The following is an 18,931-nucleotide window of genomic DNA, read 5'->3' as shown; positions in this document are numbered from 1 at the left end:
ACACACACACACACACACACACAAACACACACACACATCACACACACAAACACACATGCAAAGGCGCACACACACACACACACATCACACATCACAGACATCTCCTTGTCAGCTCTAAAACAGCTTTCTCTGCATTCTACAACGGAAAAGCCCTCAGTGGCATTAAAAGTAGAACACGAGGAGGCATGCGAGCCTCTCCCAGGACACACAACACCATTTTACTTCACACTGCAGCTGCAGGGACTAGACAAGAGATACAAACCCCATGCAGCTCTCCGTTCTGTTAGGACGGGAACAGACGGTTGCACAGTCAGTAAAGAGCTGGGCAGAGTGGGAAAAGACAGGCAGTCAAACGCTGATAATGCCTGATGCGCTTTTTTTCATACCTCATTACACGCTGGTTTCCCTTCTGAACTTTACTGTAATATGACAGTCACGCACACCCTTGAGAAAAGATAGGGACTGAGAGAGAGAAGCAGAGAGATGGGGAGGGAGAGAGAGAGAGAGAGAGATGAAGAGTTAGAGGAGAGATGAAGAGAGAGAGAGAGAGAAGGAGAGATGGGGAGAGAGGGAGAGAGAGAAGGAGAGATATGGAGAAAGAGAGAGGGAGGGAGAGAGAGAGAGAGAAGAAGAGAGAGATAGAGAGTGGGTGTCAGCAGAAAGGCAGCATTTCTCTTTGTTTATCCTGCTGCCAGAGGGACTGTTTATTTCCTGTAATGAAAACAGAAGAGGAAGTGCACACACACTCAAACCAGGTCAGTGGAATACACAGACTCCTCTCCTCCCCTCCCCTCCCCTCTCCTCCCTCCCTCCCTCCCCTCCCTCTCCTCCCCTCCCCTCTCCCCTCCCTCTCCTCTCCTCTCCACTCGCCCAGAGGACCTCTTACAGAAAGGCCAGGCTTCAGAGGCTACCTGTGCTTTATAAGGTATAGCGGCACGTCTGCGGAACGATATATGTGGCCATTAATCACAACAAGCTGCTGCTATCAGACTCATAATAAATACAGTTACATGGCTCTGGACCAGGTAAGGAGAACTGATGGCCCAGGGTTTTTGGGCTGGAGAGTCCTTATAAATCTGTTGACACTCTGTTGGCAGTGAAGAATAAAAATAGGCTTGTTTTAGGGTTAGATTTAGTTACTCAAGCATGCATGTGTGAAGTGAGTGTTTGTGTGTGTGGGGGGCATGTGTTTGGCCATGTCTGTGTGGTGGTGTGAATGTGTGTGTGAATTTCATGTGTATGTGTGTTGAGTGTGTGTGTGCATGCATATGTGTGTGTGTGTGCATGTGTGTGTGTCCAGGGGGCTAAACTGTGTGTGTCTGCTATCTTGTGTGGGGGGGGGAGCTGAAGTGCCACTGTGTCTCCCTGAAGCCTCCCCACTCTGGGGGTCTCATTTCAGACTGCAGAGAAAGCTGTTTTTCAGCTGTGTGTGTGTGAATGTGTGTGTGTGTGTGTGGGGGTGATTGTATGTTCATGTTAAATGTATTATTTTGCTGCAAGCTATATTGTGTTTATTGTTTTATATATATATATATATATATATATATATATATTTATATGTTTGCTAGAGCTGACATATAAATACATGTGTCAGTCTCAAATGTGTGTGTGTGTGTGTGTGTGTGTGTGTGCATGTGCATCATCAGATCTAGTTGCTCAGTGCTGTCCGATCCTTGCTTCTGTGATGACTTAATATGAATGGAGTTTTAGAGAGAGAGAAAGGGAGAGAGAGAGAGTGAAAGGCAGAGTTGGAGACTGTGCAAATGAGAGAGAGAGAGAGAGAGAGAGAAAGACAGACCGAGAGAGGGAAAGAGATAGACAGAGAGAAGCATCTGGTTGGCTGTCATGCTGGTGAGCAGTGTTGTGTGTCAGGCTGAAGCAGCCGGCTGTGCTCCCTTTGCTAGAGCCCATCCCCACCACACACTTACACAAGCACAGCACCCTGACAAGAGAAGGGCTGATGGATGGATGCGTTATCACTCTTTCATCACAGTTAACCTTTTGATTCACACTATCAGTTCCCATTTGTCATGCTGTGCTCATTTGTCCTAACCCCCCCTCCTTTTTCTTCTCATCCTCTCTTCCTCCCTGTACTGATTTCCTGTCTTTTTTTTTTTTTTCTTCTTTTCATTTCCTTTCCTTGTGTTCTGTCTCTTGTATGTCCTCCTTTTATGTACAGTACTCTGTCCAGTCTTTTCTGTCCTTGATTCATATCATATTCTCCCATCTATATATCTTCTCTCCTCCCTCTCCTCTCCTCTTCTCTCCTCTTCTCTCCCCTCCTCTCTTCTCTTCTTCCCCACTTGGTTTCCTCTTCATATCTCTGCTGCCTGCCTGCTCTCCCATCTATACATAGCGCTAGTCTCTTCACTCCTCTTCTCTTCTCTTCTCTCCCCTCCTCTCTTCTCTTCTTCCCCACTTGGTTTCCTCTTCATATCTCTGCTGCCTGCCTGCTCTCCCATCTATACATAGCGCTAGTCTCTTCTCTCCTCTTCTCTTCTCTCCCTTCTTTTCTTCTCTCCTCTTGTCTTCTGTTCTCTTTTCTCCCCTCCTCTCTTCTTTTTTCTCCTTTTTTCTTCTCTCCTCTTCTCTTCTCTTCTCTTCTCTTCTCTCCTTTTCTCTTCTCTCTGTATGGGACTGGGCTCCTAGGAGGCGACAGATGTGGGAATTCGCTTCGCTGCCCCCTAAAGCACTATTCAATCTGTTCCCCAATAGCTTTCAGCGAGTGCACACACACACACACACACACACACACACACACACACACACACACACACAGTCTCATTTGGGTCTTCTCTTTCGATTTTGTCTCCCTCGAGCATTTAGCTGTCTCAGAATGAGAAACACACACACACACACACACACACACACTAAAATGCAGCTGGATCTGTGGTGACACTCAGAAATGACGAACTGTCATTTCATGAATATGATTTTTGTTTTTTAACCACCATAACCCAGAACATTAAAATCAAATTATTCCTGATTATGTTTAGAGAGAAGTCATTTGGTGGATATTTGATTAAAAATGCTATTCCATTTCTAAATGTTTATACTGTTATATGATTAAAAAGCTTACATAGAAAGGGTGTTTCTCACATTTTTACATCTCAAACACTGCTGAGCAATGTCACAATTTTCCCACAATGCTTTGCTAATTTGGCACTTACGGTGTGTCCCCACAGACGACCGCATGAATACGGTCATTTAGCACATGCTAAGTTTAGACCCTCTAAGTTTAGACCAAGAGGGATTAAACTGCAATTTCTGGGTGACTCTGTGTCTTTTCTGCTTTCCATAGTAATTTTAACTGGGTGGGAGTTAATCTAGATTAAAATCACTGCATCTATTTTCCCCTCAGCCAATGAGGTGTTGAAAGAAAAACAGGAAGCAACAGGCCACCTGAGACTGGACTGAGCCTTGGTGCCTTATTAGCTGATGCTAATCTTATCGTCGAGCCTGTCTCGTTTGGCTTTTGTGAATTGTGTGATGTAATCAGATGCAATGTGATGAACAGTGAGGAGAGAGGACAGTACAGTTCACACCTTGTGCCAGTGTGTGTGTCTGTGTGTGTGTCTATGTCTGTGTGATTGTGTGTCTGTGTGTGTGTGTGTGTGTGTGTGTGTGTGTGTGTGTTTTCGCTATCTCACCTCTCATACAGGTGGTGTGCCCAATTATGACAGCAATTGTGTGTCAGCCATTGCTGGGGGACATGGCGCAGATACGTGCCAGACTAGTGTGAAACACAGCCCTGCTGTAGATCCACACCAGCCTGCACCGCCCCACCTTCCCAGAGGGGCCTCGTGAGGAGGTGTCCCTCCTTCCTGAAACGTGTGTAGACACACATGATTAATCAGACCTTTAATTGGTTGAAAAAAGCAAGCGCACATGATTAATAAGAGTTGTAATTGGTTGAAAAGGGGGAAACGGGAGCCTGTAGCTGTGGGCGGCCTGTTCGTCAGTGCTAGAGCAGGTGTTGAATAATAGAGGAGGAAGTTGGTGGGAGGGAGGAAGTGAAAGGGAGTGAGAGAGGAGAAGGCAGAGTGGAGAGAGAGAGGAGTGCCTGTCAAACAACATCACTTGTTACAGCGTCAACCTGTTTCAGCAGTCTTCTCCTGACTTCTTCCTCCTGTTGGTCTGAAACCACTGCATTGCACCAAAGCAGAAGAGTTCTGGCTCTGAGTCTGCCAGCCCTAGTCTGTCGCTGGGCCACACGCTCTCATCTCTCTGCTTCTACAGCTTCTGTTCTCTTCTCCCTCTCTCTCTCTCTCTCTCTCTCTCTCTCTCTCTCTCTTTTCTGTCTGCAGTGCATCACCACGCTGGGGAAGTCTGTCTTGATCTCTGCTCAGATATGTCATCACATCCATGACAGTGTGCTCAATCATGCTCTTCAGCTTTTCTGTCTGGAGATGGCAGCAGGGCTCTCAAGTTTTGAGGACAGGCAAGAGTGACATTCCCCGTCGACAATTCCCCCCCCCGTCCGGGGGTTAAAGGGGTGGCTGGTCGCGAGATGGTTGTGAGAATGGGGGTGTTTCATTAATAATACTACAACTTTTTGTTGCTGTTTAATAATATGCCTTCAGATGTTCCAGAGGTTGTTTTGTCCGCCGCTCACGGCCCTCAAACCCGCCACCTCAACACACCGGCATGGGAGTCTAGCGCTCTAACCACTGAGCTAAAAGCCCAAGCTTCCAACTCAGCGGTTAGAGCCGTTCTTAAGGTTAGGGGTGTGAGGATTTACACACGCAACAAGCATCACCAGCTAGCATACACCAGCCCCAGGTCGGTCAACAGTTGATCCAATATTAGTTGTGCAGAAATATAGCCCATCTTATACACACCAATTGAATTGAAATAGAAATTGTAAAGATTTGTATTTTTTGTAATCATTCCATATTTAGTGTAGTTATATCAGAACCTGAAGTAGCCTACAATCCAAATGCAAGCATGAAACTTCAGAGTATTACCTTTCATTTGAGGTCAAGATTATGCTTATAAGGGGATCATATGCAGTAGTCATTTGATTGCCAGTAGCCTACTGTATGCATTTTGGATAACCCAAAGTCCTATGTGGAGTTTTCATAGGGCATTTTACAAAATGCATGAGCATTATCTTGGCAAATAATGGTCTAAAGTACTCATGTTGTCTATATCTCATGTTTATCTATATTGATCTACTTTTGCACACAGCATGACCCAAGACCTAATGCTAGTAGGGCTGAAACGATTAATCGATTCACTCGAATAACTCGATTACAAAAATTACTCGAGGCAAAAACCCTGCCTCGAAGCCTCGTTAAATTTCTATGGCGCACTACTATCTGGCGCGGGGATCTGATTGTTCCACACGGACCGTTGTTCAGGAAGCACACCACTAGCGCGTGAATCGTACATTCTGAATTTAGCTGGCGCGATGGTGGAGTCAAGATATCCATAAATGGCAGAAAATGTCTAAAGTTTTCAAGTAAAGTTTTGGGATCATTACATACTCAAAAACGAAAAGAACAAGCATCTGAACCTAAATTTCCATGCCATCCATGTTTTTCACCAAGCGTCAATAAAGTAGGCTAGGCTATTTATCAATCTATCTAGCCTATCTATCATCTATCTACGTAGCCTATAGCCTACATTGATGTTGGCTGATTTTAATCACATACTGTATTTGTAGCGATGTCATGATAGCTTGTTTAGCTTTGATGTTTTTAAGTAAGTAAACTTATTCACGTTCAATTGCAAGACAGTATGCCTAAAAAGAACCCCCACACACACATGCATGCACCCTCATCTTTCCTCACGCACCGCACGCGTGCACACACACACACACAGGTTGCTAGGTTACCATAGCAAATAGGCTCACCCCAGAAATTATTTTTTAGTAGCCTAATGGTAAAATTATTTGTTAGTAGCCTAATGGTAGGCTATTTTTTAGTAGCCTAATGGTAAATGCTGCAGGTGTAGAAATCTACATAAAACAGATATTTATGTTGATGTCAGGTCTAGATTACAGCATGAAACTTGTTGTAGGCTACACATTAATACATTAAATTGCTTTCCCTCTTCTCCCTCCCAGCACTTCACAACATAGTATGGGCAGCTTTGTTATGCACAAGAGGCTGCAATTTTACAGAGCATTTTGAACATTATTTAATTGATGGCACTGACACTTAAAAACACTAAATGGGTAAATTGCAATAAATGGGCTTAGTTTTGTAGCCTAATGTTGGAGTTAGAATAAATACCTCTGTGCCAATTGCTTGATCATTTTATAGCCATGTCATTTTCGTTATGCATTATGTGTTTTGGTTGTTTAAAAATGCAATTTTTTTTTTATCAGATTAATCGATAAAGTGCTAGATTAATCGATTACAAAAAGAATCGATAGCTGCAGCCCTAAATGCTAGGACTCGTCATATCAAGTCAAGACCTAGAGGGCTGAAATGTGGTCAGTTCAAAGAGGCTTGTTAGTAGAAAAAGAAAATAATAATCTAGCCTTTGTAACTTTGTGTCAGTAGGCTACATCACACAGTTATTCTAATTGTTTTCCAACAGTGTCTCAGCTTTCAAAAAGAGAGCAAGCATTTGATTATTGGCTACAGTATGTAGGAGCAATGCCCTCCTAAGTCAAAATGGGGCAAAAGTATAATTTATAATTGCTCAGATTTGCAAAAGAAAAGATTTGACACATGGCGCTGACAATTCAATAATGGGCTTTTTCACCACCTCTGAGCATCCACTAACCTGGACCTTTTAGGGGGCTTTCCTCTCAGGGTGAATGAGAGGATGCTTAATTGCTTTTTGCCTGACATTTTTGAAATCAGATGCAATGATTAATGCATCAATGGCCAGGATATAATGATATGATGATTTTAAAGGGGCCTATAACAATAGGCTATGCAATACACTTTAATTTGTTTAAATTTGCTAATAAAATGATTAAGCCTATTTGGAGTGAGAGATGTTTAGAATGTGACAATATGTCAGTCATCGTGTGAACGAAAGTAGGCTATGACTAGGCATAGGCTACTTGTTCTGAGCAAGTGTTGTCAATGAACAGGCTGCGAAACTGTTGGCTAAGTTACAGACAGTCATGAACAATTGATGCTAATTGTCTGGGAAACATTCTCTAGCAGTCACGTTGTCATTGTTTGTGTCAAACAAGTTGTGGATTTGTTGTAACATTAAAAGATGACTTACTCTGTGCTGAAACCATGAACTGATGCTCGAAGCTTCAAGGTGAACGAAACAGGTTCGCGTTCAATAATTCACGTTCAACAATTCCAGGATACGCGTTTTTTCATTGGTTGTTGCGTTAAATCTTACCCAGATACAATAGTGCTATTTTCTGATTGGCTATTGTGTAGCCCCTCTCGTTATTTTTGATTGGCTGATAAGTGACGTAAGGGGAGACGCGCTTGATTCCTGCTGGGTGAGAACGGCGCGGCCAGAGACATTTTGGGCGCTGAGGCAGCATAGCATACTAAATATATAAATAGTTTTTCTGCGTGAGAAATACAATGTGTGGCGGGAGAGCGTGACAAAAGACTGAAATGAATGACTGTCACGCTCAATGCGTGACACTTGAGAGCCCTGTGGCAGCCAATCATGCTCTTCAATGGGCTTTTCTGTCTGGAGATGGCAGCCATTGGCAGGTCTCTGTTGATAGAACTGAGAGATTCCATCCTCATTTCCATTAGGCTGTTTGTGAAATAAACACAGCTATTTCTGAAGGGTTCTTACCGCATACCTGTGTTCTGTGTTTATTCTGAAGGGTTCTTACCAAATTCCTGTGTTTTGTGTTTATTCTAATCTATGACCCTTGATAGCTTGAGGTGTCAAAATAAAGCTGTAAGATGCCAGACCGAGGTGTGAGGTTGATGCAGCTTCAAATGTGTCAGTCCAAACCAGACAGCTGATGCGTGTATAGTTTTGTTTGGTGGAGGATTTACTATTAATACACGTTTTTTTTACATATTTTTTTGTTTTTTGTCAATGCCCTTCTAGTACGTGGGGTGAGATAGAGCTGAGCTCTGTGCTGACCCTGATAAGTGTCTGTGTGACCGAGAGCACTGCACAAGTGGACAACATAACAGTCAGTAAAGGCGGGAAAAACTATGTGCACTTCCTGCCTACTTCTATGGTCTTGATGAAAGAATGAACACAAATATTGTTCCATGTAGGATAATTACTGCAGTTAGACTCAACATAAAGTCTGCATCACTTTCTTCCTCTTTATTTGACTTCAGATATTACCCCCCTCCACACCAGAGATGTGATAATGATTCAACAGTGTACTGCTGAGAACTATCTTTGGAGACATCAGCCCAAAGCAAAATGATATCTCACCCCTTCCGCCAAAAAAAATATGTTCAATGATCAGTTGTGGTGCAATGATCAGTTGTAGCCGCAGGCAGACGCATGCTCCGCTGAGATGGGGTGCATTGTGGGTATTTCTGGGTCTTTGCGTTGGCAGCGGCGGACCGTGTTGCGTAAGCACCTTTGACGGCTCTGGAACTGCAAGAAGATGTCTCACACTGTGTTTGTTTTCGCTCTGTCTTCACAGATCTCGTCATCAGAGTGGCAAAGGATAAATTTGGGGCAATCCAGTCAGAGTACCAGAAGGTAATCTGTGTGTGTGTGTGTGTGTGTGTGTGTGTGTGTATTTCTACATGTGCATCTCTGTGTCTCTAATTTGGGTGTATGATGAGTTTTGTGGAATTTGGCTGCATTCATGTGTGTGTGTGTGTGTGTGTGTGTAAGAGAGAGAGAGAGTGTGTGAGAGTGTGCAAGTTTGGTTAATTACACATTGTTTATTTGTGTATCTTGTTACTTTGTGTTACTCTGTGTGTATGTTACATTTCCTGGTGCTTGCCGTCGGTGGCTGGAAGTGAATAAGTGCATTCACCAGTGAGGGAAGTGAGTTCACCAGCCAGTCGCCCGTCGGCGTGTGGAGGTGGGGAGAGGTGGGGAGAGGTGGGGAGGTCGCCGCCTTGCTCGTTGCCTCCTGCTGGAGTGGAGTGTTAATTGCGAGTGAAAGCTGAGGAGAGGGTCCTTGCCTCTGCAGTGCGCCCATGCCAGTGCGCTGCTAATTGCATTTGGCACCAAGGCCCCCGGCAAACAGTGGGAGAAGCCATCATTTGTTTTGTTTTTTTGTGATAACTGAATTTTAATTAAACAGAATTTTTTTTTGCTGCTTTGAAGACTCACGCCTCCTATTTCTAGAACAAGGGGGTGGGGGTGGTCGGAGAGCTAGGGCATCATGGGAAAACAGTCTGACAATAGTCATCAGGGTCAGATTCAAGATCAAGATACCATGACGCTTCAGGACAACATGGCCCACAAAACAGCTCTTCATAACTCTTGTAGTACCCAGACTATGTTTCTGAAATGAGTTGTGATTTTTAAAGCTTTTGATGTACTGCTGATTAATTTCTTTTCTTTGCTCGTTGAAGTATCATCATTTTCTTGTGAGTGACTGACCGGTTTACCACTCTCCATGCCTTTGTTTTTTTTTTTCCTGCATGCCTCTTCTCACCTGGCCTTCGCAGCCAGAGAACATTGTTCTCACTCTTCAGGTAAAGTTTGTCCCTCATCGCACCCCATCCCTCCCTCCCCTCCCCTCCCAACGTGACACCTCAGCTCAACCCTCAACTCCAGCTCCCCGTCTGAATCAGTCTCTCTTCCACGTGTCGTCCTCTCCCTGACTAGCATCCCTCCCCATCAGCCCCCACTGAAGCCTTCCCGTAGTGTAGTGTTGTCATCAGCGTATACTGTCATGGCTGCACTGGTCTGTAGATCCAGTCATTCACATTTCTCTCAGCAAGCAGGACTGTATGTGGGGACAGGGAGATTCAGCCTGCATTATATTCTGTAGGAATGAAGCTATGTGAGCTCTGAGGCTTTGGCTGCTGCAGGATTAGAGTGATGGTGTAAGCTGGATGTCTCGGCTGGTTGAGATATATAGGCCATAAAATACTCACACACACTGAACTTCATACATATTTAAACACTGACTTTTTTAGGGGGTTAAAAGTAATTTAGTAATTTAGATGTTAGAATATTTAATGAAATAGCACAAATGTAATGAAATAGCACAAATCAAACCTACCTATTTCAGCCCTGAAATATTACTGCACAATCTGCATATATGACAACATCTGTCAGCTGAAAATCCCACATATGAGGCTTTTTGCGGCAAGTCAACAGCAGTCTGCCAATCAGTGCGGTGCCATGGTGGGGTTCCTAACTGTAGACATCCCAAGATTACTGTAAGCAGAAGCTAAAGGTGTTCCACTGAAGGAGACGATGGAGTTGGGCTTCTTGGCCCAGTCAGCACTTTGAAAGCTTAGTTTTCTTATCAGTTTTCAAACACGCACACACACGCATACATGCACACACACGCATACATACACACACACACACACACACACACACACACACAGACACAGTCAGCACACACAGAAGAGCTGTCCCCCACAGCAGCAGTGGCAGCTCTAAATCTGAGACGCAGGTGCTGCTGGAGTTCCAGAAGAAAATCACTGCAAATCCCCTCCTCCCATCAGTTACTATAAGCTCACACTGAAACTTGACCAGTTCCAGTGACAAATCTAACCTTCCTGAAGACTCAGAGGTGTTATGAGTTGGACAGAGGGTTGTATCTGTTGACTAGAGACTGGCACTTCCTCCCAGACACAGTTCACAGACATCACTCCATTATGTTTACATCACATCAGTGAACTGATTAGCTTATGGCAAAGAATTTCCACTGTCACTGTGACAAGGTATTTGTGTGGTGCATTTGCAGGAATTTGTTACTAAAAAGCTATGTTGTAATAACATGGTGGTAGTGTAGTGGTTAAGGAGCTGGGCTAGCATGCAGTAGTGTGGTAGTGTAGTGGTTAAGGAGCTGGGCTAGCATGCAGTAGTGGTAGTGTAGTGGTTAAGGAGCTAGGCTAGCGTGCAGTAGTGTGGTAGCGTAGTGGCTAAGGAGCTGGGCTAGCGTGCAGTAGTGTAGTAGCTTAGTGGTTAAGGAGCTGGGCTAGCATGCAGTAGCCAGAAAGTTTCGGGTTCAATTCCCAGCTTCTGCCGTTGTGCCCTCGAGCACTTTCGAGCCCTTGTAATATAATTGCTTTTATATAAAAAGCCTCTGCTAAATGAATACATGTAATGTAGCCTAGTTGTAACTCAAGGCCAATTAAACACTCACTCACTTAAGGTGATCATGGTCATGGAAATAAATCCACAGCTTTTAGTGGCTACAGATTACCACAGCGATGAGACAGCCCAGTGGTCCCTATCAAATCAGTGTGAAACCCCAAATATCTCTCATACATGTGGGTATAAAAGCAATATGGCTCCTGGGGAAAGTTATGGAGGTTGTTGGGACCTAAAGAGCTATTTGAGATGTTGTTGCACCAAAGAGATAGCTTTTAAAGTAACAGTACTGGCAATATCAGAAAGGACTTACACGCAAAGGACATCACATAGGACTTACACACATAGGACATCACATAGGACACACATAGGACGTCACATAGGACACACATAGGACTTATACACATAGGACGTCACATACAGTAGGACTTACACACATAGGACATCACATAGGACAGTGGTTTTCAAAGTGGGGGCCGCGAGGGGGTGCCAGGGGGTCCTCAGCAAGTTGGAAGGAAAAATAAAAGAAACAAATAAATACATTTGAAAAATGTAAAATACACCTATTACTATGAGGGTTGTTATACAATGCCATTAGAATAATTTGTGGCATATCTGAACATTATATTTTTCATGATAATGACTGGGAATAATAGTAAAGTGATAGCTCTCATATAGCAGAAAGCCCCAAATGCAATTTTTACACACTGTGTGCCCCATCGCGAAGTGCTTGTGGCTAAAATAATTATTAGGATTAGCTTAATGTATTTTTACATTTGCCTTAGTATTGTCGATGGGTTTAATAACACATCAAGGGGGTCCTTGGCCAGAACCTAGTGGTATTTGGGGGGCCTTGTCGTGGAAAAGTTTGGGAATCCCTGACATAGGACATCACATAGGATGTCACATAGGACACACATAGGACTTACACACATAGGACGTCACATAGGACACACATAGGGCTTACACACATAGGACTTCACATAGGACTTACACACATAGGACGTCACATAGGACACACATAGGGCTTACACACATAGGACTTCACATAGGACTTACACACATAGGACGTCACATAGGACTTACACACATAGGACATCACATAGAACTTACACACATAGGATATCACATAGGACACACATAGAACTTACACACATAGGATATCACATAGGACACACATAGGACTTACACACATACGTAGGACATCACATAGGATTTACACACATAGGACATCACATAGGATTTACACACATAGGATGTCACATAGGACATCACATAGGACTTACACACATAGGATGTCACATAGGACATCACATCTAATGCCATTACTGTATAATGCAGTATATTACATTCCTGCATTCACAAGGCAAAAAGCCATCTTATTTGCATGCTTATATTTAAATGATATAGATCATTAATTACGTATGATTAATATCAATCTGGCATTCGGCTTTGATTATGGGATGGATCTTAGATAATTTTCTTCATTGTTCTGAGAGTGACAGCGAAGGTCTCTGGAAAAACAAAAGAACACAAAGACAATTGGCTGTGATGAGAAGATTGCAGGGGATGTTAATAAGTTGCCACGGGGAACATTCAGGCCTCTTGTTATGCAGCTGACGTTCTGTACTGAGGCTCATGCAAGTCAGATTACACCCTCCCTCACACAAGCACTGCAATCATTAGACCGGGGTAATCGAAATCACTTAATCACAACTTACTAAAGCCTGTGTTAAGGCATGCTTAAACAACAGGGGCTGTCTCAGGAATACATTTCCCAGTAAGGACACCTTGAGAAAATTAGATTTTGTCAAAGCCTACTCATGTTTTTCTCTTCATAGTGGCCATTTTATCTGTCGACTAAGCATAGAGGTATAGGACATTGAGGCCTACACCCATTATCTCCTAACTAGAACATTGTCCTATAGTACACTATAATATACTAATATAATATACTATGATTAACAGCAGCTAACAAAATCATCATTTTTATTTACCCTGATGATGTTTGGCACAAGGTTTGAACTCTACATGCACCATGGTTCTTATTTTAGTACTAACTGCACTGTCACTCCTTCTAATAGATTTATCTGCTCTCATTTGTTTTCATATTGAGTGGAAGTCTATTTGACCTCATCATTGTATTTGTGCATTATCCCTGTAGTGTTTCTGTGTCCGTCTAACAGCTACACGTATGATGTGGATTGTGTGTATGTGTGTGTGTATGTGTGTGTGTGTGTGGGTGGGGGGGGGGGGTTGATGAGGTAGGTAAGTGAAATACTAGAATGAAAATGTTCTAGTTCTAATTCTAATTGTTCTAGTTTCACCCTGTGTTTTCATAGCAGCTTGTCAATCAGTCAATGCCACATTAAGGCTTAATGCCTTTATCATCATAAAGCAATGTTTAATTAACTCTACTTTGTTCGTCTGACGGAGCGTATTAATTGATGGCATGTGTATGAGGATATCGTTTCCACATCATTAGTGATTGTTCAGGGTCTTATTACATACAGATTACATTTTCAATTGGATCTCTGTGATTGAGGCAGTGCTAATGCCATGTCATTCTCTATTCCCAGAGTGAACCCATTCACAATAAGATCTCATTCTATGGATATCAGATAGTTGGTAGAATCCTTTTTAAAAAAATTAAAAATGCATGCCAGAAAAAAGCCTACCGATATTGTTTCCTTTACGTAAGCGACATCCAAACAAATTAAAATGAAACCAAAAAGACCCAAAAGCACATGTGAATAAAGAGAGGAACCAGGGAAGAACCATGAGAACCAGGGAAGAACCATGAGAATCAGGGAAGAACCATGAGAACCAGAACATTACTGATTTGATAATAACTGTATGAAATCTTGAGGCCTCTGGTGATGATGCTGACTTTCCCCACCTCTCTGTGTGTGCCCATGTGTGTGTGTGTGTGTGCCCATGTGTGTGTGTGTGTGTGTGTGTGTGTGTGTGTGCCCACGTGTGTGTGTGTGCGTGCCCGTGTGTGTGTGTGTGTGTGTGTGTGCGCGCCCATGTGTGTGTGTGTGTGTGTGCCCGTGTGTGTGTGGGTGTGGGTGTGGTGCGTGCAGGTGATCTACTATGAGATGGGCTTTGTGGTATGCGTGCTGCTGGGGGTGATCTTCCTGGTCCTGATGCCGCTGGTGGGCCTGCTCTTCTGTCTGTGCCGTTGCTGTGACAACTGTGGCGGCGAGATGCACCAGCGGCAGCGCAAGAACGCCGACTGCCAGAGAGGCCTGCTGGCCACCCTGCTCTTCTCCACCTGCATCGTCATTACGTGAGTTACACACACACACACACACACACACACACACACACACACACACACACACACACACACATGTACATGTACACAAACACACACACACACACATAAGCACATGCACACACACACACATACAAAAGCATATACACACACACACACACACACACACACATGCACACACACACACACTACACACGCAAACATAAAAAGGCACACACACAAACACAAACACACATGTACACAGACACACAAAGAACTACATATACAAAAGCACACAGACAGAGAGGCTCATACAAATTGACACAAACATGAAAATGGCTCTCTGTTTAAGAAACCAAACAGATACATTTATATTACTTGCCCATATCAAGTACAGCTGTTATTGATATAATGAGCAATGGGAAAATCTGACAGTTAGCGTGCCAAGAAGCTCTAAAGCTTAAGCACACTCGTACAGGCCAAGCCTACTGTAAAATCAGTGATACAACATAACGCTTGATATAACTATGACACGAGATGCAGGAGCCAGAACACATTTCTCAAAATAGAGCAACAGCACTGCTGGGAGCCATAGGATGAGATGAGAAGGCTTTGTTGAGTCCCAAAAGAGACATTCTCAAGAGGGAGTGTTTCCAAGAGAAAGAGTTTTTCCCCCATCTGTGTTGCCTCAGATATATCACTACGACTGTAACCTCCTGAAACATTCCGTTTAAAAAAACAGCAAAAGACAGACACAGAGCTTACTGCACGCTACATTTCCATGCATCACAAAGAGAAGTGGCATGAGAGCTTGTGATCCCCTTTGATTTGAGGTGATCGGGGTCAGAATAAGAGCCCAACTCCAAGTGGCACCTCCTCACCCCTCAGGCTACTGCAGAATGATGGTTGTGTCCGAAGCGTGTGTGTGCGTGTGTGTGTGTGTGTGTGCGTGCGTGCGTGTGTGTGTGATGTTCCGCTCTTTATGGCCTCGCCATTGGAAGGTTTATATTAAAGATTCCAGAAGTAGAGTCTGGTCGGCATGGACGCCTTCAGACAACCGTCTCCACCGTCTCGGCCCTTTATTAAATCTCCAAGGCCACAAAAAGGCAGGACGCCGCACCAATTCTAATGAAGCAATTACAGCGAGTGGCGGACAGTGAGGCGGTCTCCTGTGCAGCAGTTGAGTGGAGTATATCACCAAAGAAAAGGGGAATGGGAATATACAAGAGTAGAGAGGCTTATGTGCCGCATAAGCCATTAGGATGAGTTTGTGTGCTATAGAATTCATGAAAATGCCACAGCTTACCCCCGTGGTGGGCAGACACAGTAGTAACCTCGAAAAAACATTTCAAGAAGCACTTTAAAGAAGAGGGATCAGTCTGGTTTGTGGAAAGCAGCTTAAAAATAGCACTCACTGGAAGCAGGTATGGGATTCTCTTATGGGAGTCTGAACAGCTAAGGCGTGCAGGATATCCTCGTATTTTACCAGGCTGGGTTTGAAAGAGACATTAGAGCACTCTGAATTATATGTGTGTTATATGGGGTTTTCTTTGAACCTGAAAAAGAAGAAAATTACAGTACTATGTTTGATTATTACACAGATTAAGCTGGGGAAATGATAGCCTTATCCAGTTGCTCTGCGGAGATGAGTTTGCCCAGCTTCCGAGGGGGCTGATGGCGGTGCTGATTGGACAAGTCGGTCTGTGTGTACACACACTCAGGCTCGTTAAATAAAGGATGTGTGAGGCTCACTGTGCCATCTCACACATAACGGGCAACTGGAGCTTTAGAAATCCATCCTGAGGGCGCATGAGCCTCTGATCAAATATTCCTCAGTGGTAAAAGCAACGCACATGAGCAAAGGCCAACAAGCGAATGCGTTGATAACAAAAATAATTTGAAAGAATTGGCCTGTGTTTATACGCATGTGTAGCATCGCATTAGCGTCCTACCGTTTTTCTCTTTCAAACTCTTCCCTGTTCATTCCCATGCGGTGTGCCTAGTGAGACACAGCTTGAACAGCCAGAGCAGACAGGTTTCTGTGCCAAGATAATCCTCTCACGATCCAGGAACCTGGGACCTTAAACTGCTGGCCCTCCGGCTGAAACATTAACATGAGCCGTCAACAAGCTAGGACACAGAGGAAGAGGGGCTCTGAAATTTGGACCAGACAACAGATATTTTTGGAAGATTATTTTGTTTGTGTGTATGTGAATGTGTGAGTGGGAGAGAGCGAGTGTGAGAGGATGAGAGGAGTGTGTGTGTGTGTGTGTGTGTGTGTATGTGCCTTTGTATGTGTGTGTGTGTGTGTGTGTGTGTGTGTGTGTGTGTGCGCATGCGTGTGTATGTGTGCGTGTGTGTGTGTTTGCGTGTTTGCGTGCATGCGTCTCTGTGTGCATGTGTGTGGTCATGATTCATGGAGTCCTGGGGGAAAAAATGTGTGATAAAAATTATTAGAAGCCATGAGGAAAATTCTTGTCCTTAACTTGACGAGGACGAAGCCTTAATGCAAGTTGTTTGGAGGAGAGCGAAATACCGACTAATCCCTCAGAGACCTCCGGTCTTAGCCAGGCTGAGATAAACACATATTTGTGACCAATTTTAGTCCCTGTGAGTGCAGCCACAAATTCTTGTAACACGCCAATCCCATAGAAGCTGATTCCACTCCCCAGGCAGGGCCTTGAGCCACATTTGGGCTTGTTTCATTTGACCGATGGCCGATGTTATCCCGGGTCCACTCCCTACAGGGCAGCCCTGCATGACCAGGTTACTGGTGCCCTGCGCTGCTTGGTCACATCTCTGTTATTTTAAGACTGCCTGGAGAGCTCACATGAGGGACTTCACCTCTTTGCCAGCTCTACTTTGACTTCATTCCTTTTTTTTTTATTTTTTCCTTTAATGAACAAAATAGCGGGCATCATTTTGAGCGTGCTGCTGAATAATTAACAGAATGACCCAGTTAATGAGAAGACCTCTTTCATTTTTTTCCCCCCTCTTCCCTCATTTTCCTCTCCTCGTTTGATCCGTTTTGCCCAGAGCTGTGGCCTGATGGCACCAGGCTCCGGGCGAGAGTGAGGCAGCCGCAGCCTCCAGGGTCTTTGTTTGTGCGTTTCAGTGTTTCCCGTGCCGCTCTCCATTGTGTGGTGCGGAGCGGCTGGGATGAGGGGGAGAGGTCGGCGAGGGGGGCACTGGCCTGCTTGTTTGCATGGGAACTGCCCCCCATACCCCCCAGCCCAGTGGCCACCTCTGCCCTGCAGGGGGGTCATTAAATACGCTGTGCATCCCCCAACTAATCTGTGCACTCACACGCGAGTAAACGGCAAACACAGATCCATGTTTGGCGTGTCACGCCAGAGATGGTTGACATCCGCAGCGTGTGTGCATTCCATTTGTGGTTTGTTTTGCCCTCAGTCCCCCAGAAACATGGCATCACTTGTCATCACTACCTGATCCAGCAGCCCAAGCAGCCTCTCCCAGGCCCTCCATCCTGCATTCAGAGGAAGGCTGGCTGAGACGGAGAGGCCTGGCACAGAGTGGAGGTGATGGATGATGTGCTATGGGCAGAGAACTCAGAGAGTGAAATGCTGCTCTTTTGCCCTCCGTGACCATCTATGGAGGTCACTGCACAGGAAAGAATACACAATGCTAGCCTCTTTCCTTCCTGTCCTGCGGGAGCCGCAATGGCGGTCACTAGATCTGCTTCCTCTCTCTCTCGTGCGCTGCCCCGACTCTGACTCTCCCGCTGGCAGTGTGAGTTACTGCCCAGGCTGGCATGCTGGCACGCTCCTATGGGTCACTGTAGCACCTGTTAGCAGGGCATCAATCAACCTTCCCTCATCAGGTCCCTGGAGTCAGGTCATTAGAGGCACAGGGGCAGCAGCCTCCCCCGCCCTCTGGTAGTCTGTAGTTGGTGTTGGGAGCACGAGCAGGGGTGCTGCTAGAAAATTAAATCGTATAAAATATAAAATATAAAAGATAAAGTATTATTGGAATCGTCCCCCCCCCAACGCGGTGACTTGGTAAGCAAATGGGAGGTACAGTATAGTTTCCATTAAGCTCTTGCTTGGATGTAAATTATAAAACCCTGCAGTGAAGATGCTTATGCAGTATGCCTTCTCTCACTGCTTTCCTTCAGAGTAAAACTTGCGATCAGAGCAGTTTTAACCTCATGCTATATTTAGCTAAAAATACAGTATCAGTGTATAATAACGTTTCCGTCAGACAGACACATGAGAGATTTGAGAAGCTTAATGGTGTCAGGTGCTGAGCGCCTGAAACTGGAATAAGTCTAGAGTGAAACAAGCCAAAGAGTTTCTTATAACTCTGCTGAGAATAGTAGCTAATACCATTGTTACCCCGACCTGAAATCAACTTCACCCTCTCTTTCATTCACAAGACAATGATGGACCTTGTTGCTAAGCATTCTTCTCCACAGAAAGTCTCTTGGGGGTCTCGTCTTTGAATTTTGAGCTTGATGTTGACATGCCGCTGGTCTGTGAACGGTTTGATGGCATTGTTGTC

The 18,931-nt window shown here is 44.5% G+C and overlaps 1 protein-coding gene across 4 annotated transcripts in view; it reads left to right on the top strand.

Annotated features, from left to right (window-relative positions):
* Positions 1-18,931, top strand: part of prom1a (prominin 1a) — a 72,005-nt gene that overhangs the window by 21,161 nt on the left and 31,913 nt on the right. For 2 of the 4 annotated variants that reach the window (XM_048231080.1, XM_048231081.1), the window contains exons 2-4: positions 8,561-8,619; positions 9,546-9,572; positions 14,238-14,443. In XM_048231080.1, the coding sequence (XP_048087037.1) occupies positions 8,561-8,619; positions 9,546-9,572; positions 14,238-14,443 (292 nt within the window). The remainder of the gene's footprint in view (positions 1-8,560; positions 8,620-9,545; positions 9,573-14,237; positions 14,444-18,931) is intronic. The other 2 variants (XM_048231083.1, XM_048231082.1) reach the window with 1 other exon arrangement.

This window comes from Alosa alosa, chromosome 21 (genome assembly GCF_017589495.1).
Source record: "Alosa alosa isolate M-15738 ecotype Scorff River chromosome 21, AALO_Geno_1.1, whole genome shotgun sequence".
Taxonomy (NCBI): Eukaryota; Metazoa; Chordata; class Actinopteri; order Clupeiformes; family Clupeidae; genus Alosa; species Alosa alosa.
This window is presented reverse-complemented; position numbering and strand designations above follow the sequence as displayed.